Source organism: Heptranchias perlo, chromosome 7, assembly GCF_035084215.1.
Source record: "Heptranchias perlo isolate sHepPer1 chromosome 7, sHepPer1.hap1, whole genome shotgun sequence".
In the NCBI taxonomy this organism is placed as follows: Eukaryota; Metazoa; Chordata; class Chondrichthyes; order Hexanchiformes; family Hexanchidae; genus Heptranchias; species Heptranchias perlo.
The window spans coordinates 48,318,855-48,345,745 of NC_090331.1; the positions used below are offsets into that span (position 1 = coordinate 48,318,855).

The 26,891-nt window shown below is 40.0% G+C and overlaps 1 protein-coding gene across 1 annotated transcript in view; it reads left to right on the forward strand.

The window, feature by feature from the left end:
- Positions 1-26,891, forward strand: part of kalrna (kalirin RhoGEF kinase a) — a 667,943-nt gene that overhangs the window by 231,380 nt on the left and 409,672 nt on the right. The window contains exon 2 of the mRNA XM_067987468.1: positions 24,596-24,670. Within this exon, the coding sequence (XP_067843569.1) occupies positions 24,596-24,670 (75 nt within the window). The remainder of the gene's footprint in view (positions 1-24,595; positions 24,671-26,891) is intronic.

The following is a 26,891-nucleotide window of genomic DNA, read 5'->3' on the forward strand; positions in this document are numbered from 1 at the left end:
GTTCTGTCCTGGTATGTAGATTGTATAAACGCGGCATCAGGCTGGTAATCATGAAGTACACAATTTATACAATGAAAGTGTGGAGAAATGTCCACATATTGAATTTATTTTTCAATTAAGGTTTAGAGCAAATACTAATTTCTATAGAGATTGAGTGATAGCCGACACAATCTGTGACACGGCCCAGTAAGCATCATTGCTGTAATTTCTCGTGGTGCACAAGATATGGTCATACCAGTTGAGGACTGGTTTAGTTTTATAAATGCTTCCTTACATTTTACAGTTGTAATGAAAAAGAAATCTTTGTGTTTACATTGTTCCATTTTGGAGCCTTCGGGTTTTTTTTAGGTCTTTTTCTTTTAATTTGTTTGCTTTTGGCAACAGAAAGATCTCATAGTAAACTAGCTGTCTAGCACAATAGCATTCATCATGCTGTACATATCTCAATAAGCTAAACAAAAAGACATAACCTCTCACTGGATGCCATCTGTGCACCATCCAGTGAAAGATCTTATTGGCAGTAGCTGAGACAAACAGAAACATTTCAATTATTACTTTAAAATGAAGTGTTCAATTATTTTGTAAAATTTCTCACTAAATTACTTTGCAGTGCCATTTGAACACTCACCCAATCTTTCATAAAGAAATATTCCATTAAGAATAATCCCTAAATCAACAGCAACTTATTACTTCAATCAGGAAAGAGTAACAGTCCCAAATAGCAGGTTTATTAATCAATGCATGCAGCATTCCATGTCCCCCTCTGTCACCCTTAACCAACCGAACTTCATGGACCAGGACTGAACAAAGTGGCTCAACTTCGAAACAAGCATTGCTCCTGGCAAATGCACAGCTTTGCCCACCTCTACAAGCATCGTGTAATCATAACATTCATTTCTATGTATAAATTTTTGACCAATCATATAAAAAAATAGTGTCATCTTGCTTACAGTTTTATGGCCTGCACAAGACAGTAATTATCAAGCTATACTGTATCACTGCCCTCAGTCCTTGTGAAATAAGGATTGATAATTACAATTACTCCGGAGGTTGCCATTTTGCTTGTTCATATTATTTTTAATACAATTTTTTTTTCAAAAAATTCTTTTAGGAAGTGGTTGTTGAATCCTAAGGGTATGAAATAAATGTTAAGCAGACAGCATTTTTGTTATTCTGTTTTTGGTTTCCACAAATTCATAATAGTATGTGCCTGGCATTAATCTCTAGCTGTCATGACCAGAAATGCAAAAGCAGCGTACTGAATGATATATAATTACTCTACTGGTGTAGGAGTCAAAACAGGGAGATAGCAAACAGATTTGTTGCTGGCAGCTGTTCAGCATGCACCCTCCTTAACCTTTCTCAGCTTTGCTGCTTTCCTGACACTGACTTCACTGCCTTTCTGGCCCAGACCTTGAGACTTTCTGGACTGGACTGTATTTTGTTGTTTCATTACTTTGCTTCAAAGTTGTTAACCTTTTGAATGCTGAGTTTCTTGTTGTTCCTATCATAAAACAATGCTCCGTATGCTTTTACTTCTACTATTTCAAATGTATGGGGAAGAGTTCTTTTGCTCATTATTTTAGCAAAATTATATACGCAAGTAAAAAGAACAGGTTTACAGTTTTGCTACAAATGGTGAACACAGGAAATCTCGAACTAAAGAGTTTTCCATTGACTCCATTCAATTTCTTGCATTGTTATTTTGGGTATTAACATTCTAGAATAATCCAGGTGGTGAAATGTCTACAAGATCATAATGCATGCAGTTTCCAAAGCAGCAAGTTGTTTCTATTCCTTGACCACAACTTGGAAGTAAGTTCTGTTAGCTCTTCACTTGTCTGGAAACTGGCATGTTATGTCATTGTGATAGGAGGGACAAGTGGACTGTGTCAGGAAGGTCACTGAAAGCTGTTCACACAGTAGCACTGACAGCACTACAGAGCTGCCTATAGTCCAGGCTGTTCCACTCACTGGGCTGAGAGAGGCTTTGTAGCATCTCCCATAAAATGTATAGGAAAAGAGGAATAGACACAAAAGCTAATATTCATCAACACATATGTTTGTGAGGTGTTGAGAAAATGTATTTAAACAGAGAAAGAGGAAAAGGCATGTCATGCTGTAGCATATGTGCTTTAATTATGTGAAGGGGACAGTACTAGAGTCTGCAGGGCAGTCTGCCCCTGTCTCCCAGTTGAGACAAGATGCTTCAGAGTTGAAATAATGAAAAACAATAGGGAAAATAGAAATGTTTATCATGTGATGTAATCACTTGGCATCTGCCATAAAATATGATGTTAATTAGCCTTGCAGCTACAGGAAACCATAATGTGGAATATTTTTTATTATATTGATTTGTTTATTGTAGGGTAAAGATTTTAGCTTATTATATTCAGAGATTTAATATCTGTTGTAATGAAATATCAAGGTTTGGCACTGTTGGAGCACAGCAGTTTTTTTGTCCTTAAAAGGTGTTAGGATTGCTGATTATACCAAGATGTCCAGAGTCCTGGTGTCATTTATATTGATTGTAGTCCCACCTGTAGCTAAAGGTAAGGCTGAATCTTCAGCCACGCTTGTCAATACTGGAAGCCAATTATCCACGGCCCACATGCATCTCTTGTACAAAGATTTGGTTGTCAAATACCGAAAAAAAAAATAACTTTATTCAAAAATGGGAGGAAACAATGTTTCATTACATTTAAGAGACTTTAGCTAGTTGGGTAAGGGGAGTAGGTCAAGAGTGGTGCAATAACACGAATAACAATGTCAGTTTGAATTTGCTGCCATGACCAATATGGTGACAGGTTGTTTCTCGAGCTAAAGTTGGCCAAAAACTTCTTAATAAGGGGACAAAGATCATTTGACAAAAATGCATATACGCCATGCCTTAAGATAGACTTCTGATTGTGTAAATGCAGTTAACATGTAGTATCCATTTGATAAAAGATTCTTTATTCATTGTTGTAACTGATTGTGGGAGGTAGCACTTTTTCTGATTGTATATTATCACAAAATGCGTCTGAGGTTTATAACTGTTTTACATGATAAGGCATGTAATAGCTTGTTCTTAACCCAAAACTCAGTGAAGTGTTGGAAACATATTTTAAGAATAATTCACAATTTCCTCCACTCAAATAAGTAAAAATATGTTAATTAATTGAAAGATCAAAGCCGATCAAACGTTTACATGTATTAGATCCTGCTGAAACCTTTGAAAGTCCGAAATAAAATTCCTGGAGTTTTGTACGTGGGCCCATCTGTGCCTTCCTGAGCAGAAACACTTCTAGTGTGCAGTAAATGTAGTTGTAGCATTCTAATAGAAGTATTCCTTTGAAAATGTTTGTTATTTGATTAACTGTTATGGTATTGCTTTGATTCCCACCCACAAAGTACTTTATTCTTGTTTTGTAAATGTGGAACTATTTTTCTTATTTGCTCCCTGTTTTTGGTTTAATTGGGTGATGGGTTCACCAACATTATCTTATTGCGAGAAGCCTTCTTGTTTTTATTCTAGTTCCAGTCTTTTAATATGGAAGTAACATTATACTGCTGTTTAAGATTCTTCAGCCCTTTAACACACTGGTGGTTTTGCTTATGATGCAGTTGCATTTGTATCTTTGAGGGTTGGGTAAGACACTGGTATTCATAGAATGCTAATTTTAGATGCTTTCTGCCTGCCAAGATTTCTGACCATTGATTTGAGCCGACATAGAGTGAGCAGCAAAAATCTCCAAGGAATTCTTTACAGAATTTCTGCAGGGTCTAATTAACTGCAAATTCTTTTTTGACCCTGTATTTGCACGAGTCCAGAATTTTCTGCTGGTTGGAGAATTTTTACTGACAGATGTTACAGTTTGTGTAGGTGTCTTATTAAGCTGTGTTTGTGCGATCCCGCACTCCAGGAAATGTTCATGCATTTGACATTTACACAGACTTTGTTACAGGTGAATGTTTTTAAAAATGTTATTAAATTTTGATAGTTGATTTCAGATCATGATGTGAAACACAATTTAGAGTAAACTGAATGATCTTAACCATGTTTGAAGAGTCACTGAGTAGGGATTTACTGTATCATATTTCTTGATTATAAATCCATAATTTTTGGTTGTGCTCTATAAGAGTATAAATTGGAATGTGATTCCCCTCCCCATTTACTTATTTTGTCTCAAATATTTATACTGTTAATGAGGAAGTCATTACAGGGCTTTACTGCACTTTAAGCATTATGAATGTTTGCTGGAGCAAAATATTTAAGCTCTGAAGCTAAAGGATTTTTAAAAAATAGTTTTTGTAGACTTGCCCTTACCCTCTCCTCTTCATTTTCATCCTTCCTATTTCAACCCACTTGCTCCCTTTCACCATCGTCCACTTTCCCCTCCCACTTGCCATGCATCTGCATTCTGTCCTTTCTTGCCATCCATTTGCTCCTGCATGCCTCTACCCGAGTCCTGTGACTAATGTATCGGACAGAACTGCTCTTCCTCTTATCATGATCCCAGCACTAAATGCCCCTGATTTCCACTTCTGGAAGAATGAGTTCCCCCCTCCAGTATACAGAGCCTGCAATCTAGGCCACTAATGTTAGAAGAAGAGCAGTGCTGTCTGGTGCTTTAGCCATCAGTCTTAGGAGGAGTGGGATAGGAGTGCAGAGAGGGGCCTGGTTTTGCTCATTTGTGTCAGCAAATGATTATATGCTGACTGGGACCCTAAAACACTGACTGCTAGCATGTATGTTGATGGCCCTTTGAAACAAGCAGTTCTCTTTAGCTTTATTTTACCAGTAATTCAAAGTGGCACCTTGAGATAACAGTCACCCATTATCCAAGCATCATAGCAGGCAACACTTTGGAGTGCCAAGGGATGAACGAAAATTGCCACCTGTGCTGTAATCAACCAGCCATCATTAATATAATTACTGCTAGCAGGCTACAGTACTATGGAGATGTCTGTTCTGTTCCCATTGAATGGTTCTGACATCAGGCTTTCACAGAGGATGTTCCTGAGAGGTGGGATCGGTGCTTTAGAGAGAATAACCATGCAAATGTTCCCTTGTGGCACATTGATTGCCTGGACTTTATGGTGCAAAATTAGTAGTGAGGGGAAAAAACGGACATTGTTGCAGAAGTTATTCAAACTTTATCACTTAAACAATAGCTGCGAAGGAAAGGAGACAAAGCTACTGCAAGAGTCTGCTGCATTAAGCTGACGAAGACAATACGTATTAATGTAGTGGCTTGCCCTTTTTCTTTTGCTTGTTGCAACATTCTGTATTGCACCGGGATCTAATGTAATTTATATTTCCCACCCACCACATTAACTTTGTAAAGATTAGTAAGTGATTTAATACGTATTTCAAATTTGTATTTCAAAAGTTTTCACATTTTTGTGTGGGGGACTTCCTGCAAATTTTGACGCACTCCTGGGGAACCTCTGTCCTAAATTCTAAAAAACGGCATCAGCTACCCAAAGGAAAACATTGCAGTAAAACATTTTTATTACTATACAGTAACAGAAGTAACATACGAGTAATCCAAAAAAATGCAGTAATTTGACGACTGATGAGTAGAAATTTGCTGACATTGAGAACCCCATGGGATGTCCTTATGGGCCTCACAGGGTCCAGGGACCCCAGTTTGAAGACATATGGTTTATTGCAATGCACAAATGAAGTTTTGTAAATATTAATTTTCAGAAAAAAAGTCTCATAAAAGACTGCTATAGCCACTATCCTATAACTCAGTGAATAGTGACAGACCCTGGCATAAGAAATATACAACTGTCTCTCAGCTGATATCCTAGAATAGCCACCATGCCTTTAATTTTGTTTGAATTTTTCTTCCTTTCCATTTTCTAATTTATAACCTTCCTGATGTTACATTCTACACCATATCACTTGAAAAATGGGGTGGTTAAATAAGCTGTTCTTACATTGTTTAAAAGGAAAATGGTGAATGGCCAACCAGTGAAGGAGAGGCACCTCACCACAGTAAGGAGAGAAGATGCTACTCTTGGGTATGACTCCTTTCAATGCTTCTTTCCTTACTTTGGTGAAGTGCCTCTCCTTCACTAGTTGGCCATTCACCATTTTCCTTTTAAATGTTGCATAAATTCCAGTGAAGTAAATATTAAGGGGTGAAATTCCTGTCATTTCTAATTTTACTGAAAAGGTAGATGTGAGTATTATGCATTGGATCGCAATGCTATATATGTACATTTTCATTTAAATTAGTGAAGACATAGAATTTCATCCTCAAAGTTTTTTTTTGATAATCCTGATGGAAAGAAATTCCACTAAGCACACAACTTGTGTGGCTGATCTCCTGACAAGAAAGCAGGCTTCAGAGAGATACTATCAAAGTTTATGAAAACAGTACCAATGGGTGGCCGAGCAGCAGCATGCATTAGTGCACAGATGTACTTCATTGCTGAGTGGTATGATATGGGTTTGGCCCTACGATTTCCCTAGAGTTTCTCTCATTAACTAGATAGTGCGGGAAGAAGCCAAGAGGATACGGTTGTTGCCTCAAGAGAGAGGAAATATCAGAGGGCGAAGCAACTCAGACTACTCGCATATGTCCTAATGTGTCTTATTAGCCAGATCAGAGAGGCCTGAAACATGTCATGTGCCTGTCCTCTCTGTTGGGGAATAGAGTGGCATGAGGGAAATTAATGAGACTTACAAAATGGGGAGAGGAGAGCCTGCTGAATGAGTATTGTTACTGCAGCAAAATCAGACATTTATTCACTGGGTACCTTAAACTAAAACTACAACTTTATTTCGTCCGAAAGTAAAAATGCCCCACAAGCCTATATATTACCTCTTCATTTTGACTCTACATAAGAAAAATATAGAAGCATTGAATTAATATTTTGCTACTGTAAATTTTCAAATACCGTACTTCTATAATTATTATAGTTGCAACAACTCTTTTCCTTATTCCCCATTGCCCCTCCTCCCCCCCACATGTGTGAGACTTTTTTTGTCCTTCATATGACCTGAGTGTAACCAGTGAAGCTCTCTGTCCGAAGAAATCCTGAGTATGAATGGTTTCCCAGTTGAGAGTTCGGTGCTGGAACATTATTGTTGGCGGATTATCACGCTCATGAAAAATACTATGATAAACTGCCAGATGTGAATGGAACTAACCTCATAGGTACCAGATGCTCTTGCATATTTTTATTTCCTCACATGTTTAGAAATGATCAAATGTGGTCATCTTGTACATGTGATTCAAACTTTCTGTTTTGAATTGTATTCTGGAGGTAACTAGGGGACAAGCACCAAGGCCCTGGAAATCCATGGCCCACCTGGCATATTCCTACTGTAACTTCAGCTGGATTCTACCAGAAAGACCACAATTTAAGCCTGGACCCGGACACAATAGGTCCCGGCATAAGTTGGGGTTCTTAATTGACCTGTTGTGGCAGAGTCTCCGCACACCCCAAACATAGCCACTGGTGGACCTACCTATGTTGGGAGGTCCCACTTTCTCAGCCCTCAGTGGGATCTGGTGTAGGGTTGGCAGCAGTATGACCAATTAAACCAAGTGTACCATGCTGCTAAATGGCAGATATAGGGATCACTGGGAGAGTGATGTACCCTCGAGAAGGTTCTCAGGGCGCAATCTCCACCTGAATTAGAGATAAGAACTTAAGACAACCCAGAATGAGCAAAGCCCATTGAGCTCATCAAGCCTGATTCACCCTGAGTCCACCACGGACTTCCTTCCCACATCACCTGTTGATCCCCTACTTTAGGGAGCAATAATATCCTCCCCCAACTTCCCGACAAAAAAAAACAAGTTAAATATTTCTGTAACCCTCAATGTGCTTCTCAACAGAAGCAGACTTTTTAAAAATGGTACCTTTTCTGTAGCTATATACTGTGAGTAACTGCTTGATTTTAAAAAAATCTTTTTGGAGACTGGCACTCTTTCTGACCTTTTCAGGTGACACTGACCATCAGAATTTACCTGCCCATCCCCTGTGTGCCCCTGTATTTCAACTGCATGTCTCCCCTCTCAGTCTGAAGTTACAGAGTGGATGTGTATATTGCACTCGTTTGTACATTTTCCCCTCTAGCCTTCACATTTCACTTAAGAGAGCTGGAAGTACAAGATTCATAGCATGGGCTAAAATCATTGCTTGTTTGTCAGTGAGTAAATATTAGAAACTGGAGGCATTGGGTCAGATTTTTGAGCTGCATCACTCTGGTTATGCCAGCATAATTATTTCACATAGCATTGTATATTGTGTCAATTGGGATGAATTCAGTCTGTGGTGTAGTTTATAAGGATAAATCCTATGTTGACTCACTATTAATTAAACAATATGGTCTTTGTCCTTTGTGTTGTCAACAGATAGTAACCATCGTCTATAAACCAGATTCATTATATTATCTTTGGCTATGCTGGAGGGAATAGCCTGCATATATCCTCATTGTCCTGTGAAAGCTTTTTCTATGTAAACCATATAACACAAAAAGTGAGCATTTCTTACAGTTTAAAAAAAAGCATAACGTACACAACAACTGATCAGTAAATAGTATGTATTTCTTCTTAAAGGGAGTCTGCCTGAAATGCTGTGAATCATGGTCCTATTTGACCTGATTTTTAGCACAGAACAGGATGTGTTGCTATGGGTTACCGTCAATGGTTGATCACATTGGTTTTCCCAAGGGTTGCTTATGTAGCAGCTTGCACACCTCACCCAAGAGGCTAGGAGATTGATGGGCTCTGCTTCGCCTTGCAAAATCTCATTACAGTTGCTTTTTCGTCCATTGTGGAAGCCACCAACTGCTCTACTTGAAGACATAATGTGTTTTTATTGTGTTTTGTGATACTTCAGTACTGTAGCTGTTCCTATCACTTTTGTACACAGTACGGACTATCAATCCAGTAATCTCAATTAATTTTTACAAATGAAAACTGTACTAAGAAAACAGATTCATTTTCTTCACCTTCTAGCTTTTCTGAATAACTGTATCCTGTTATCTCTTCCTGTTCCTTAAGTACCTGCTTCTTCTTTCAAATGTGTTCTGTCCCCTCCTCCTCTGTCATTAATGCCTTTGCCTTTATTCTGTGACATCATTCTCTTTGTCTCTTCGTGTATCTCACTTGCAAGGCCAGCTCATCCCTCATCCATCTCTTTTTGTTCACGGTGCCCTCTGCTGTATGATTACTGTCATGATTACATTTACTGTTAGAATTGAATTACTCATTGCTTTTACTCATCATTTGGAGAGGGGCATTTAAATTTGGGTGTCTTAAGGTTTCATAAAATTCTGTTTCAGAAACAGTAGCCACAATTAGCATTTTACAGTTCATTATCTACCACTGGTGCTTGATTTGAGGGCAGGTCACAGAAGCACATGCATGCCCTTTTCTGGCAAGCTCATTCACGTTCTGGGATTTTTTTCCTGATTCTTCAAATTTGGCAATAGTGCCATTTTGTTCCAAAGTAGTATTCCAGTCCTTCACTGCGTTTCTGCCACATTGCTTTCTTTGTTCCTTTGCATGGGGTGACTTGGCTTTGTTTAGAAGGATGGGTGAAAAATCTGATTAAAGTGCTACAAAGTAATACTTTGATTCTGATATTGGATTTTCCATCTGAAATATCCATTGTTCTTTATGATGCTTTCCCCTTTAGTGGCACATTTTGTATTTTCTATGCTTGCCGTTAATATGATCATTTCAGAAGAGGCAAATTTCTGTGAGGGCAGATTGGTCCTAATAATTTTCTAAAGTGAGCCCATAAACAAATCACTTTTACTTTTGAAAAAAAAACTCTTGGTTCTCCATGGATTAAATGAAGCATTGTGTGTGAGCTGGCAGTGTTACAATGGTAGAATTCAATTAGCATAATCCACTTGTAACTTTGATTTGCAGCTTCTGTGTTGAGGTCTCATGCTACCGCTAGAATATTGTATCATACCAAACATGATGCTGATTTCAGTTCATATGGTGCTTTGAGCCTGTCAGAGCAAAAACATATTTTTTCCAAAAATACCGTTTATTTACAAAACAAAAACAGGAACAGCTGGAAATACTCAGCAGGTCAGACAGCATCTGTGGAGAAACAGAAGTCAGTCAGTCAACGTTTCAGATCTAAGCACTTTCCTCAGGACTGAAAGATATTACAGAGGAACAGCATTGAAAAAAAGGAACAGAACAGAGAAAGGTGGAAGGGAAAAGGAAAAAAAAACATACACGTGAAAAGAAATAGAATCACCTGTGAAGTACTTGGATGGAGAACAGGAGATGGTTAAATAGCAGAAGTGACATTAGCGGAGGCGTAATGAGAGAAATCAAAGATATATACAAGACACAGAGAGTGTGTGAATAGCTAAAGAGAGATGGGTAGAAAGGGAAGCATGAAAAACCAGCAAAGTGGAGCAGGCTCTAGTAGCTCTGGAATCTGGTAGAAGAAAAAAAAGCAAGTCAACACCAAGGGTGCAGACTATCCTGCCATTGGTGTTCCAATGGGGGTCCCCATCCCAAGTAACGTCCCCAGAAATGCCAGCACACCCATTACACATTGCCAGCACCTACTTCCAGAGAGAAAATGGGAGCTGTAGTTAAGATCTGAAGTTGTTACAGTCAATGTTAAGACAAGAGGGCTGTGAAGTGTCTAATAGAAGATGAGATACTGTTCCTCGAGCTTACGTTGCGCTTCATTGGAACAGTGTAGAAGGCTGAGGATAGAGAAGTCAGCATGGAAGTGGGTCTGAGAATTGAAATAGTAAGCAAGAGGGAGCTTGCTTATGTGATGCAAATACTTATAGAACTTACTCACTGAATGGGAGGACCCTAGGCAAGACAGAGGGTCAGAGGGATCTTGGTGTGCAAGTTCACAGATCCCTGAAGGCGGCAGAACAGGTAGATAAGGTGGTAAAGAAGGCATATGGGATACTTGCCTTTATTAGCCGAGGCATAGAATATAAGAGCAAGGAGGTTATGATGGAGCTGTATAAAACACTGGTTAGGCCACAGCTGGAGTACTGTGTGCAGTTCTGGTCGCCACACTACAGGAAGGATGTGATCGCTTTGGAGAGGGTGCAGAGGAGATTCACCAGGATGTTACCAGGGCTGGAGCGCTTCAGCTATGAAGAGAGACTGGGAAGATTGGGTTTGTTTTCCTTGGAGCAGAGGAGGCTGAGGGGGGACATGATTGAGGTGTACAAAATTATGAGGGGCACAGATAGGATGGATACTAAGGAGCTTTTTCCCTTCGTTGAGGGTTCTATAACAAGGGGGCATAGATTCAAGGTAAAAGGCGGGAGGTTTAGAGGGGATTTGAGAAAGAACTTTTTCACCCAGAGGGTGGTTGGAGTCTGGAACTCACTGCCTGAAAGGGTTGTGGAGGCAGGAACCCTCACAACATTCAAGAAGCATTTGGATGAGCACTTGAAATGCCATAGCATACAAGGCTACGGACCAAATGCTGGAATATGGGATTAGATTAGACTGGGCTTGATGGCCGGCGCGGACACGATGGGCCGAAGGGCCTCTATCCGTGCTGTATAACTCTATGACTCTATGACTCTAACTTATAAATGGGCTGTGCAAATGTAGTCACAAATGCTTCCAATAGAGCGGTGCATGATTAGCAAGCCTGAAGTGAGTATTTTCTCAATACTGTCAGACTTGCGGACAGAATGTTGGGGTTCAGCAAAGAAATCACATAATCACGTTTGATTTCCCCGACGTAGAGAAGATCACGATAAGTAGCGAATAACGTACATTAGGTTGGAGGAAGTACATGTAAATTGCTGTCTCACATATGAGTGTTTGGGGCCCTGAACAGTGGTGTGGAAGGAGGTGAATGGGGTAGGTGTTGCATCACCTGCGCTTGCTTGTGGAGGTGCCAGAAAAAAGAGAGCAGGTGGTTGGGGTGGTGGAGCAGCGAACCAGGTTGGGTGTTTTAATATGTCCCAGTAAATGTAAGAGTAAATCCATAATTTGCATACAGTATATCAGATGTATAATTGCCTAATCAGGATGCAAGGTTGGCTGGTCATTTAGGCCCAGCTGTCGCAGATGTTGTGTGTTACTTAACTTAGAAGCTGTATATAGAAAATATTACAGATCAGATTATAAAAAGACACATCCTTGTCTCTCTGCAAAGTCTTGTCTATTGTGTTTTGAATCACAATTGAAGTTATTATGCAGGAGATGCAATTGTGTAAATCCATCGTTGCCACTCTTTTTGTGGGGAGGAGGAGTCCTAATCCAATTGTGTTCAATATGTTGAGACAATGTCAGCATTGCAGGAGAAATAGGTATTGTATGTACTGATGCATCTTTATTTTTTGTGTGTGACCAGCTGGGTAATCTGTTGGCAGTTGCAAATGTTTAATTGAAAGCTGGTGCATGGTGAGTGGACATCAAAGTAGTTTATTCCACAATGTACCAATCTGCTGGAGCTGCCTCAGTGCTGAAAATTCAGTTATGGCCACATTACATCTTACTTCCAGTTAGCTGAAGCTGTGTATTTCCATCCTCACTGAGTGACACAGCTATCTGAAACACAACTCATTTTAAATTGTTCTAATGAAAGTGGATTGTAAATATGGCTACCAGTAAAAGGCATGGAGGAAAGTATCAAGCAAAGGCTGACAGCTTTAAAGGCGTTGACAATGCAATGACTTTTTTGTGCGTTAGCTGTCTGCACAAATGAAAGACATGGCAGGTAAGGTGTTCATCTGTCATCTCTAATTTCAACCGTTAGATATAATTGGTTGCATTAGCAGATTATGAAATCAATTTTGAAATGTTTGAAACATGCAACTTTTCCTATAATTGCGGTCATTTTGTTTAGCCAAGTGCATTTATTATTTTATCAAATATTTAGGAATTTTAGCTTTGGTCAATCAGTTTTGGAAAAGTATTTTTCATCAGTAATGCACCCTGGTTTAAAATTACTGCAGGTAAAAAGTGTATTTAACTTTGGCTAGTGTTTTATTCATTAAATGCTAAATGCAATGTATTGTATCAAACAAATTTAAACTTTTATTTGATGGCTCCTGACTTTTATAGAGCAGCTGTTATCTACCACTGGTTCTGCTGGCTGTACAGTCGGACACATTTGAATTTCACTTCTGTTTGTGATTTGAGAATTGTTTTATTAAAAGATTAAATTGAATCTCCCACCCTCACACCTTATCTAGGGAGTGCCACACTAACCTGGCATTTTGTTAGTTGCACAAACCTAAGCAGGCAGCCATACTGACTATAAGACAGACTGAATTTTGTGACCCACAACACATCTGTTCAGAGCTGAATATGACTTTATGTTTAGATATAATGTAATTTCAATAACAAAACTGAACATTGTGTATTTCTGAATCTATTTTTCTATTGCTCCTATTTGAACAGTCATTGTATGTATTTCTATTAAATTTACTTTGGTACATGGGCAAATAATTAGGAACTGAAGAATCTCAATGTATTCAGCCTTTCTTTTGGCAAAGTTCATGATTCTGTCTGACAGTAGTCTTTTGAGAGAATTGAGTGAATAATACATGGTGCAAGATGAGGAAATGTCAGACACTTAATTGGCTCCATTGTAGGCAATGAAAAATGCATCCTCACCACTGTATTTTCTGGTATAGTGATGCTTTTTTACTTTACATGAGGAGCTTTTTGTTTTAAACTTTACATGGGCTTGACTAGCAAAACAAAAACAGAAGTAAATCGGTGCTTTTATCCTGCCTTGGCTGTGGCGAAATGTGTGACAATCACAAAATGCTTGCTAGCACACACTGTTTTTCCTTGTATTCAAACACATGGGGGGTCTGCTCCCAGTAATACCCCAGTAATATAATTCTCCTATAACCTTCTATTATTCCTTTTCTTCAGTGAGCAGGTATGGCGACTTAATGGAAATGGAGATTGGCATTGCAGATGCAATCCCATGATCTCACGTCTCCAGCAGGGAGCTGTGCTCACAGGGAATACAGTTCAGAGAATCAGAGCTACAATGTTGGAGATCTATCTCTGGAATCACTCCGAAGTCTAAAAGTGATCATGTGAAATAATGTGATGGTCAGCAAGCATCGACAGTGTTCCACAGTTCATTTAAGGATCTCGTTATGGTTCTACCAGGGCCCACACTTCTGTAGAATAATTATCTCTCAAAGGTGCTTCGCCCAATCGCTCTCACATGCACCAAAGTCATTCTTAACTAACGCCCTGAATGTTTCACACAATAACACAGTCACTGGGGAGCTATTGTTTTGAAATTAACTAAAAGGTTTAAATCAGCCTTCAGCAGTAATTAGTAGTTCTAACTTTTGGGTCTACTCTAGATATTCGCTCAAATTCAGCATCATTAGTTTCTCCCATAAGTGAATCCAGCAACTATTACAATCAGGAGTTTATCTTTACTGTGCAATATGTAGTCATATGATAGCATTGCCCAGGACTGAAACAATAAATGAACTGGATGCCATAATCTTGCACATGCAATCATGTATGCTTCTCCAGTCTTCCAAGAAGCAAAACTTTTTTAAAAAATTCGTTCATGGGATGTGGGCGTCGCTGGCGAGGCCAGCATTTATTGCCCATCCCTAATTGCCCTTGAAAAGGTGGTGGTGAGCTGCCTTCTTGAACCGCTGCAGTCCGTGTGGTGAAGGTTCTCCCACAGTGCTGTTAGGAAGGGAGTTCCAGGATTTTGACCCAGTGACGATGAAGGAACGGCAATATATTTCCAAGTCGGGATGGTGTGTGACTTGAAGGGGAACGTGCAGGTGGTGTTGTTCCCATGTACCTGCTGCCCTTGTCCTTTTAGGTGGTAGAGGTCGTGGGTTTGGGAGGTGCTGTCGAAGAAGCCTTGGCGAGTTGCTGCAGTGCATCCTGTAGATGGTACGCACTGCAGCCACTGTGTGCCGGTGGTGAAGGGAGTGAATGTTTAGGGTGGTGGATGGGGTGCCAATCAAGCAGGCTGCTTTGTCCTGGATGGTGTCGAGCTTCTTGAGTGTTGTTGGAGCTGCACTCATCCAGGCAAGTGGAGAGTATTCCATCACACTCCTGACTTGTGCCTTGCAGATGGCGGAAAGGCTTTGGGGAGTCAGGAGGTGAGTCACTAGCCGCAGAATACCCAGCCTCTGATCTGCTCTTGTAGCCAGAGTATTTATGTGGCTGGTCCGGTTAAGTTTGTTGATGAAGCAGCTGAAGATGGTTGGGCCTCGGACACTGCCCTGAGGAACTCCTGCAGCAATGTCCTGGGGCTGAGATGATTGGCCTCCAACAACCACTACCATCTTCCTTTGTGCTAGGTATGACTCCAGCCACTGGAGAGTTTTCCCCCTGATTCCCATTGACTTTAATTTTACTAGGGCTCCTTGGTGAGAACTGATGAACACTAAGATGAGACAAGACCAATGAAAGATTATCAAGAAGCTGGTTTGTTTTATAGAGTACAAGTGACTAAATATGGTAGTAAATTCTGAATTTTAACTTCTTCTGTAACATATAAAGCAATAAAGCATACCACACTATCTCAGTTAGGCTAATTTAACTTTTTCTGGTCAGCCTTTTCTCTCTCAATTTGACTGCTCTGTCTTAAACATGGGAGAATATATTCCCTCCCTGTTTCCCTCACCATCCTTCCAAACCTTACCAGGACTATGTATCTCACTTCTTTTGTTCCCTAGATGAAAAGAAGGTTGTAAATTTGACTCTTGACTCCCTCCTTATCTGGGGGTTGGTCAATAAAATTGGCAGTCAATTAAACTGGCTACTGCCGTCTCTAGGTGAAGATTCATTTGCAACTAACCCCAGCTGAGTTCAAATAAACAGGATCATCCCAACAGTAATAGATGTAGATGATTACTCGGTTGTTAAGCAAATTCCATTGCTTCAAGCAATCTGAATAGACACTTCATCTGGATTCTAAATCACATCTCCCAGCACTGCTGTTTAGAGAATTTAACCCCACAGTAGTAAAATGTAACTGAATAATAACATTTTAATATAAATCATACCAAGATCTTTGCATGACAGTAGTCTGAATTGAAACTAGAAACCCCAAAATGTGACGGGTAATTTATTGCATAAAACTTAACCAGGTTCTAAAATCTTCAGCCTTGTGTAATAAATTATAAAAATACACGCTGTGATTTTATATTATATTCAACGGCGCCTTATAAATGACTGTAAGGAAGTGTCCAATAGGATTTGTTTAAACTCATTTCTTTTTTAACTTAACGATGAGCTGCTTTGAGCTGGTAATAGGTAATTAGTTGGCTAAATAAGTGATGTGATTAGCAGTTAAATAGCTGGTGTAATTAGCTGTTTTCTGGCAGTTTTTCCTGTGACAGTTGGGCTATTGTGTAAATTAATTCAACATAAATTTGAGCTGTGGAGCAAGATATTAATTTTGAACTGTGAGAAGCCAATAGAGTGTGAAAGATCAAGAGACTGTGGAGTTTAGCCTCAGCATGAATTCAGCCTTGGGGTGTCGTTGGATGGGAGTTTTTTTCCATAATTAATGATTGCGTGAATTGGGTAAGTGGAGTTTAATTCTTGCAAGGCCCCTGAAGTCTGCATCTCTGCCCTCCTCAGCAAAGCGAGGAGAGGACCTGACCCTCTGTCAAGCTTTCTCCTGGGCTGACCCTATCATCACTACCTGCTGCTGCGCACTTGTGCTAGGTGCATCACCATTTGCAGATCCCTCTACCTCATTCTCTAACCCAGCCGCCGTGCCAAACTCTGTTCTGGTGCTTTAGGGTGATGGAGCGAGTGACGGTGCCTCCCCAGAAGGACTCCTCCTCTGAGGTGTCTTCTTCAGGGGGCTGAGGTTGTCGAGAAGGACATAGTGGAAATAGAAATGGGAGAAGAGTTGGGATGGCATTGGGAGGCTGCACAGTTGCAGAAGACATGCATCACAAAGCAATTTGATGCAGTCAAGCAAGGTGAATGTGCATTTTTCCAATGCTTGATGAATGGGTATTAGTAATTGTCAGACATCTTGTTCATTGAAGCCCTCAGCTTTGAAATGGCCGATACCCACAGCTCTGGTAGGCTCACAAATTTCTACGGTTAGCTGCTCCAGTTCGCCCAGGATCATGAGGTTAGAGCTAGGCCATTCAGGGGTGATCATAAAAAGTTACAGCACAGAAGGAGGCCCATTGTGTCCATGCCGGCCGAAAAAGAGCTATCCAGCTTAATCCCAATTACCAGCACTTGGTCCGTAGCCCTGCAGGTTATGGCACTTCAAATACTCATCCAAGTACTTTTTAAATGAGTTGAGGGTTTCTACCTCTACCACCCTTTCAGGCAGTGAGTTCCAGACCCCCACCACACTTTGGGTGAAAAAATTTCTCCTCAGCTTCCATCTAACCCTTCTACCAATTACTTTAAATCTATGCCCCCTGGTCACTGACCCCTCTGCCAAGGGAAATCGGTCCTCCCTATCCACTCTATCTAGTCCCATCATAATTTTATATACCTCCATTAAATCTCCCCTCAGCCTCCTTTGTTGCAAAGAAAACAACCCTAGCCTATCCAATCTTTTCTCATAGCTAACATTCTCCAGCCCTGGCAACATCCACGTAAATCTCCTCTGTATCCTCTCTAGTGCAATCACATCTTTCCTGTAATGTGGTGACCAGAACTGTATGCAGTACTCAAGCTGTGACCTAACCAATATTTTATACAGTTCTAGCATAACCTCCCTGCTCTTATATTATATGCTGTGGCTAATAAAGGAAAGTATCCCGTATGCCTTTTTAACCACCTTATCTACCTGTCCTGCTACCTTCAGGGATCAGTGGACATGCACTCCAAGGTTCCTTTGTTCCTCTACACCTCTCGGTATCCTCCCATTTATTGTGTATTCCCTTGCCTTGTTTGCCCTCCCCAAATGCGTTACCTCACACTTCTCTGGATTGAATTCCATTTGCCACTTTTCTGCCCATCTGACCAGTCCATTGATATCTTTCTGCAGTCTACAGCTTTCCTCCTTACTATCAACCACACGGCCAATTCTTGTATCATCTGCAACTTCTTGACCAAGCCCCCCCACATTCAAGTCTAGGTTTTTAACATATAAAGCAAGCGACCTAGTACTGAGCCTTGCTAGACCCCACTGGAAACAGCCTTCCAGTTAAAAAAACACCCATCAACCATTACCCTTTGCTTCCTGCCACTGAGCCAATTTTGGATCCAACTTGCCACTTTCCCTTGGATCTCATGGGCTTTTAATTTTTTGACCAGCCTGCCACGTGGGACCTTGTCAAAAGCCTTCCTAAAATCGATGTACACTACATCAAATGCGTTACCCTCATCGACCCTCCTTATTATCTGCTCTAAAAATTCAGTCAAGTTAGTCAGACACGACCTTCTCTTAACAAATCAATGCTGACTGTCCTTGATTAACCCGTGCCTTTCTAAATGACAATTTATGCTGTCCCTCAGAATCGATTCCAATAATTTGCCCACCACCGTTAGACCGACTGGCCTGTAATTACTCAGTCTATCTCCAATATTTCACACTCCTCCTCCTTAACTACAATCTCTGTATCGTCCCCCTCTTTTGTGAAGACAGAAGCAAGTATTCATTAAGAACCATACTCACATCTTCCACCTCCACACATAGGTTACCTTTTTGGCCTCTAATAGGCCCTACTCTTTATGTATTTATAAAACATATTTGGGTTTTCCTTAATTTACTTGCCAATATTTTTTCATGCCCTCTTTGCTTTCCTAATTTCCTTTTTAATTTCACCCCTGCACTTTCTATACTCCTCTAGGCTTTCTGCAGTATTGAGCTCTTGGTGTCTGACATAAGTTTCCCTTTTTTGCCTTTTCTTACTCTGTATCCTGACGGCACCTCTGCACACAAAGGGTAGTGGAAATCTGGAACTCTCTTACCCCAAAAAGCTGTTGAGGCTAGGTCAATTGAAAATGTTAAAACTGAGATTATTAGATTTTTGTTACGTCAGGGTATTATTAAGGGATATGGAATCAAGGCAGGTAAATGGAGTTGAGATCCACATCAGCCATGATCTAATTGAATGATGGAACAGGCTCGAGAGGCTGAATGGCCTCCTCCTGTTCCTATATTCCTAAAATTCAAATTTACAGGACACAAAATTAGTAGGGAATTTGTCCCCTTGAAACTATGGAGAAAATTAGTTCTTCTGAAACTAGCTTCTGGAAATGTTGAGGGCAGCACAAAGGCTAATATACCTAATTGCACTACATCTGGCTGGAGATAGGCGCTCGCACGTTCCTGCAACTGGACTAGACTGATTGCATCTACAAATACTGCCGGGACTTCTTAATGCGTAGAATGAGGTTTGTACTCTCTATGGTGACATGATCCCATACATATTGACTGCCTTGACCTGTTTAAATCGCATTTTATGTATTAAAAAAAAACATAATTTGGCTTTGCTTTTACTTGCCAAACGGGTTGAGGGAGTGGAAATGGCCCATCACCCAGTTATTGAGGAGATCCAGACACAGTTCCAATGCTTTTAGAAAGATTTTTTGTTTCAAAAGAGAAAATTCCTTTTACACAATTGTTTCAAAAGATACGGGAAAAAAATATTTAATGCAGGTCTTGAAATCCAAATATGCTAGTGATAGAGCTGCCAGATAGTTCCACAAGAAATTATTTTAATAGGTATGTTTTTCAATTAATGTGACTGTTTTCAGAAGTTTAATGCTTCATTGGATATAATAACGTATTTTATGAGTTCCAGACATAGAGAAACAGAGTGCAAGGGTTTCCTCTCAGACAGAACAATTAGAGAAAAGTGTTTAGCATATGTGGACTAACTTTATAAGTTAAATGCAATAACACTTCCAAACTGTGGGCAAGTGTCATGTGATCAGGCATCAGGTGATCAAACCTCCAGGAATACATCTAACCAGGATTGGCAACCCTACTTTGGATACATTCTCCATTGGTATTTAAAGCTGCGTGATATGATTGAAATGAAAACCTTCAGAAATGAGAATACCATTTGCCAGTTAATGATTTTTATACAAAAGCCCTCATTGACTCGCTGATATTACACTGTATTTTACAGATACAGCTAAAACTGCGTAAGGGAAAGGTTGCAAAGAAATTAAGCTAGCATTCACAATTTACCGAAAATATATACAGGAATGTTCTATCTCTGTAGACCAGATTTATATTTCTCAGTAAAACTTGTCTTTGCTCTCAGCTGACCCCATTATAATCATAATGTAGGATGTTAGAACTCCCTTTTTCCTGTCAAATGACATGGAGTGCATTGAGGAATTCAGCAGGTATAATAGTAATTGTTTATGTTGGTAATGAAAGAAACACTGATAGCAAACCTTCAGTTTGAAAGCTTTATGAAGGTGCATAAAATTAATTGTATAAACTTTTAAAAAAGATTTGAGTATTATCAAAGCATAAAATATTATATCGAGTCTACAGCACAGAAACAGGCCATAGGGCCCAACTGGTTTCTGCTGGCGTTTGTGCACCACACGAGCCTCCTCCCTCCCTACTTCATCTAACACTATCAGCATGCCCTTTTATTCCTTTCTCCCTCGTGTGCTTATCTAGCTTCCCTTTAAATGCATCAATGCCAGTCGCCTCAACTACTCCATGTGGTAGTGCATTCCACATTCTTGCCACTCTCTGGGTAAAGGAGTTTCTCCTGAATTCACTATTGGATTTATTAGTGACTATCTTATATTGATGGCCTCTAATTTTGGACTCCCTCACAAGTGGAAACATTTTCTCTACGTTTACCCTATCAAACCCTTTCATTATCTTAAAGACCTCTATCAGTTCACCCCTCAGCCTTCTCGAGAGAAAACAGCCCCATCCTGTTCAACCTTTCCTGATAAGTATATCCTCTCATGCTTGTTATCCTTGTAAATCTTTTTTGCACCTTCTCCAAATACTCTATATCCTTTTTATAATATGGGGACCAGACCTGTGCACAGTACTCCAAGTGTGGTCTAACAACGGTTCTAAAAGTTTAGCATAACTTCCCTGCTTTTCAATTCTATCCCACTAGAAATGAACCCCAGTGCTTGGTTTGCCTTTTTTATGGCCTTATTAACCTGCGTCGCTACTTTTAGTGATTAGTGTATCTGTACCCCTAGATCCCTCTGCTCCTCTATCCATTTTAGACTCTTATCGTCCAACCAATATGTGGCCTCCTTATTCTTCCTACCAAAATGCACCACCTCACATTTACCTATATTGAAATTCATTTGCCAATTATATGCCATTCTGCAAGTTTATTAATGTACTCTTGCATTTTGATGCATTCTTCCTTTGTATTAACTACACCCCCCGATTTGGTGTCGTTTGCAAATTTTGAAATTGTACTTCCGATTCCCGAGTCCAAATTGTTAATTTAAATTGTGAACAACAGTAGTCCCAGCACTGATCCCTGTGGAACAACATTTCCCACCTTTTGCCAGTCTAAGTAGCTACCCATAACCCCTTCTCACTGTTTTCTGTTTTGTATCCAGCTTGCTATCGATTCTGCTACCTCTCCCCTGACTCCACATGCTAAGAGTCTACAATGCAATACCTTATTGAAGCCCTTTTGAAAATCCAAATATGTTACATCTACTCCCTTGCCCTTGTCTATTTTTTCTGTTAGTTCTTCAAAGAATTCAGTAAGGTTGGTCAAGCATGACTTTCCCTTCTGAAATCTATGCTGACTACGTTTCCTAAATGTTTTTCTTTGAGTAAAGATTCCATTATTTTTGCTACCATGGACTTTAAGCTAACTGGTCTTCAATTCCCTGGACTTGTTCTATCTCCCTTTTTAAATATAGTAATAACATTAGCTGTCCGCCAGTCCTCTGGCACCTTTCCCTTTTCTAATGAATTTTTATATATCTGTAATAATGCCTTTGATATCTCTTCCCTAACTCCTTTTTAATATGCACGGATGTAATCCAGCTGGACCAGGGGTTTTATCCTCTCTAAGTTTGATTAGTTTATCAATTATCTCCCCCCTTTTTATCTTAAATGTCTTGTATGTTTTTTGATCTGTTCTTCTAATATCATTCCCATCTTGTTTGTCGCCCTGGTAAATACTGAGACAATATTTCTGCCATTTCGCTGTCATTATCTGTGAGTTTATCTTGTGCATCCTTAGTGGCCCTATCCCTGTCCTGATTTTTCTTTTGTTATTTATGTGTCTGTAGAATACTTTACTATTTCTTTTTACATTCCTTGATAATTTCATTTGGTAATTTAATTTGGTAGTTCCTCTTTGCTTCCCTAACTGTATTTTTGACTTCTAACCTCTTCGTATTCCCTGTTATCATCTTCTTCTTTATTATCTCTGTACTTAGAGTATGCCTTTTTCTTTAGTTTCAATTTTACCCGTATCTCTTCATTCATCCATGGTGTTTCATTATTGGCTAGTTTGTTCTTGTTTTTTTAGAGGAATATATTTCTCCTGAACTCTATTGATCACCGTTCTAAATATTTCCTACTGCTGTTCTATCGCTTTGTATGTCAATTTTTTTTTGCAGTTTACCTTGCCTGGTTCCATTCTCATCCCCTCAAAATTAGCTTTTTTCCAATCTATTACTTTGGTTTTTGTCTTACTTGTGACTTTCCCAATCATTATTTTAAACCTTATTATGTTATGACTGCTATTGGCAGGATGTTCCCCTACACTTACTTCTCTTATCTATTCTGGTTCATTTCCCTTTACTAGATCCAGCAGTGCTTTTTACATCCTGGGTAAGAAAGGAGTCCTGCACACATTGTAAAACTCCATTCCCTGTATCCCTTTACCCACCTCTTGCCAGTTTATTTGGGGATAGTTAAAATCTCCCATGAATATTATTCTATGTTTTTTATTCATTTCATAGATTTGCCTACATATTTCTTCTCAGAACTGTACATATTCTGGGATTTTGGATGATTGCACAAACTATCCAAGCCTTGCTCCCCTTGTTGCCAAGAACCATTTGCTCCCCTTCCCCACTGAATGTGTTACAGCCTTGTAAGACAATCAAGGCCATCATCTTGTTCCTTATTTTGTATGTTCAAATTTGGTGAATTAAAAAGTTGCTATTACATTTGAGTTGAACAATAAACTTAACAATTTTACATGAATAATGAGCGGTATAATTTACAAAAATATGATTCAAATATTAAACATTTTTGGTGTTGAAAGCTGAATTTGCACATAGTTAATGAATTTGAACTGAATATGAATGACTTCATCCTGCACAAACCATTGACTTGTGCCCACATCCTGCAGATAATTGCCAGTATATATTTATTGAATTCTGGTGTTGGTTTCATATTGGGATATATTCAGAGGCAGAAATATGTAAATTGTTGGCAGATTCAGCTCTGAAAGAAGGAAATGTACTGCTATGGTGTTGTAATGGTAAAGTACCTTGCTAGAAATAATTGTGTTTGCATATGGTGAAAGGTGTAACAATACAATTGTTGGTGACATAAAGTCATTGAGTACATTTGGTACTATAAATGAAAATGAAAACGAAAGCTGCATTTAAATGCTTTTCCTTCAGCAAGTATAATGCTTGCTGCAGTTTGACTATGCCACTGAAGTGAAATGTTTTGTGTTTTTTGAATGAGGTGTTAAAAAATATTTGTTTCTGCAATTACATTGGATGTTAAAGATCCAATGGCACTACTCAGAGAAAAGCAAAAGGTTCTTGTGGTGTCCTGGCCAACATTCCTCCCTCAACCAGTACCAGCAAAACAGCTTAATTAATCTCATTGTGGGATCTTGCTGTGTATGAAATGACTGTCATCATTTTCTAAATAACAGTCACTGCATTCAAAGTGATTCGTTGTATATGAAACACTTTAAGACATTTGTGGGGGACTTGATAAGGAGTAATATAAACACTAGTCTTTCATTTTAAGTTTACATTTGAATTTTGGGGACATAAATTCAAGAGCACCCTCAAAGGGTTCATTTTCTTGCTTCGTTGAAGAATTGAATAGAGTGCTCCTGTGTAGGCTACTGCATCTGTTTAGTTTAAAAGAGATCAGTACTGTTAGGGGAAGTAAGGACCTCTTATATAGCTACTAGGCTTTGTGTTTAATAGATTTTCACTGACACAGAACAATCCTTGGTTAAGAGCTTCTCGGCAAAGCCCAGGAGAACAACATGTCATCCAACTGGAAGTGAAATGGACATAGTCTGCTGAAGGAGATGCTTGTGGAGAGTGTTCACCAGCTGCTATAGATTTCTTTCCAGAGGTTGGATGAGAGCCATATTTGTCTTTTCATTGGTGGGTTTTATTGCAACCATTAAAAACACAAAAATGGGTCCTGATCAATCCGGAAAAAAATATAGACTGCGATCAATATTGTCTAGCAACTGAATTTCTCAAGGATCACCTGCCTGATAATTGTGTGTTCATATCCAGTTGGATAAAATATCAGTCTCCTGGGTTCAGAGGAGAACCATTCAAGTATGGATTACTCTGCACTCAAGCTAGTCTATTAAACAGGAAGTCTGTGGGATACACAAGGGGTTTAGTTCTTCCGATCAACAGATTTCCCCTACAGTTGTAATCTCCTTCAGTGAATACACTTTGGAGATTTGAAAAATGGATAATTACAAATTTTTGTTTTGCAGGACCTTTCAGAAATGATGGATTAAAAGTATCTGATGTGATGCCTATAATGAAGGAAAAAGTTGCCTTTGTATCAGGTGGGTATAGTCATGTTAAATCAACAGCATTTACAATTATGGACCTTTTATAGAAGTTGAGGTCAGGCTCGCCTGATGATTTAGCTCTTTTGCACAGTGACTAGCAAAGCCATACAGACCAGGGAGGTCTCAGGCTTGATTCAGTCCATTGAATAAACTGATTTCAGCTGGGTGCAGTTGGAGTGCTGGAAGTGGGGTCAGTGCCCCTAGGTTCGAGGAAGGAAAATCGTCAAGAATACCCACTCCTGATTGCTATCTAGCAAGCCCTGCTAAAAATGCAAACATCAGATGAAGCCACACTGGGCTCGGTTGTGATGCTCCTTCAAATTAAATAACCTGCCAATGCTCACTGACAAGAGTGAGGCATCAGAGGCATTTGGCACCCACAGAACTGTACCTCTGAAGGGGTCAACACTTTCAGGAAAGAAGGGGGAAAATTGGAAAAAGAAAATTTCAAATATCTCATACAAAAAAGAGACCAATAGTTTGGATATTATTCCTCCCTTTTCCTGCATGAAGAGGATTGATGATTTACCAACAAAATAGCACCCAAACTGCACTTTCACCATCAGTGTATCGTTGCTGAGAACCAGCCCAATTTTCCTCAGTGCACTTCATTACATTTTCATGGTAGAGTCCCAGCAATATTAACATCTTCTAGAGGTAGATGGCCTCTGGGGAGGTGGGGATGGGGGTGGAATCCAGTGCTGCTTGAATAGTTGATATGGCTAAGGCAATCATTTTGTTTCAGTAACAATAGGGGTAATTTTAACCCCCAAGAATGGATGGGTTGGGGGCAGGAGTGCAGTAAAAATAGTTGATTTTTGGAGTGGGACCGCATCCCGGCTCCAACGTGCCCACTTCTGGGTTTAACCCAGGCGCATTGGATGCGCGTGTGCAACAGAAACTTGGAAGTCTCGTTCCCACTTAAAGCCAACTTATAGGGGCAATGTACTTATAGGGGCAATGTACCTCATTGAGATAGTTGAGGCACTTAATTTTCTGTGTATTACAAATGTAAAACAAATTTAAACTTACCTGTTCAGGTTTCCCATCGCTTCTGACTCATGTCAGGTGAAAGCAAGCGAGAAGGGCCAGATCCATGAAGTGAGTGCCTTTATTGCACTGCTTGCCGACCCGGAGGAGCAGGAATGCTTCATCTAGGCCCAATAAGCTCACCTGGCATGATCAGACCCTCGCGATCAGCCAAACCCCCCCCCCCAACCCAATGCTGGACCCCTCCTGATGGTGGACCCCCCCCCTGATCTTGTCGTCCATGTTCCCCCACTCCTCCAATTTCTTCCATGGCCCACGATCTCTCTCGATTCACGGCTCTTTTCTCTTCCAACAGGCGCCTGGCGCCTGGGAAACCCGGAAGCACAAATACCTACCTTCAATCGAATTGCGATCGCAGATTGCGATGCACTCATTTGACTTCCGGGTTCACCACGCGAATATCTACAGACGCGCTGGTTTCCCAGCTCCCTGCTAAAATAATGCTTAAGGATGTTGATGCTTCCAGGCACTAAGCCCATAAATTTAAACTCTCTACCGCTGCGGTGTTCCTGTCAATAATTCGGCAAAGGAGGGTCCAACTGTTTGGCCCTGAGGGAAGGAGGCCCACGGAGAGCAGTAAGTGTCACCTCCAGCAAACCCTCAGTGCCGGAAGAAGTTCACTGACCTTTCCAGAACAACAAAGGTCAAGAGAGGCAGTAGGTCCTTGTAATAATGCACTGAAATAAGACTGTTTTTCAGTCATAATCACCTTGCCCTCACTGTATCAGACACCATCTACAACTTACCACTTATGTGCAAGAAGTACCACAATACCCTTCACAGCCCTTTCTGTCTCCTGCAAGTGTTGTTTTAGTCACAGCTGGACATATAGGGAAGCAGTGGAAGACTTGCATGATAGATATTTAATTGCCAGCCCCTATTCTCATTCCCATTAAGGAGTGCCTTCTGAAATCTAGGTTGTATTCCATATGCTGGCATACAGAGTGCCTTCACTCTCTCTACTTACTTTTAAAGATGTGGAGAGTGCCTTCACAGAGTGCCTTCACTCTCTCTACTTACTTTTAAAGAGGAAATGATCCACAATCACCTCAATCCCCCAAGGCTCCTGCTGCAAAACATCAGCCAGCAATATCAGAGCATCCTGCCACTATAGCAGAAGTAGGAAGCTAGGATTTAAAGGGTACGCAATAAGAGGCATGGTACT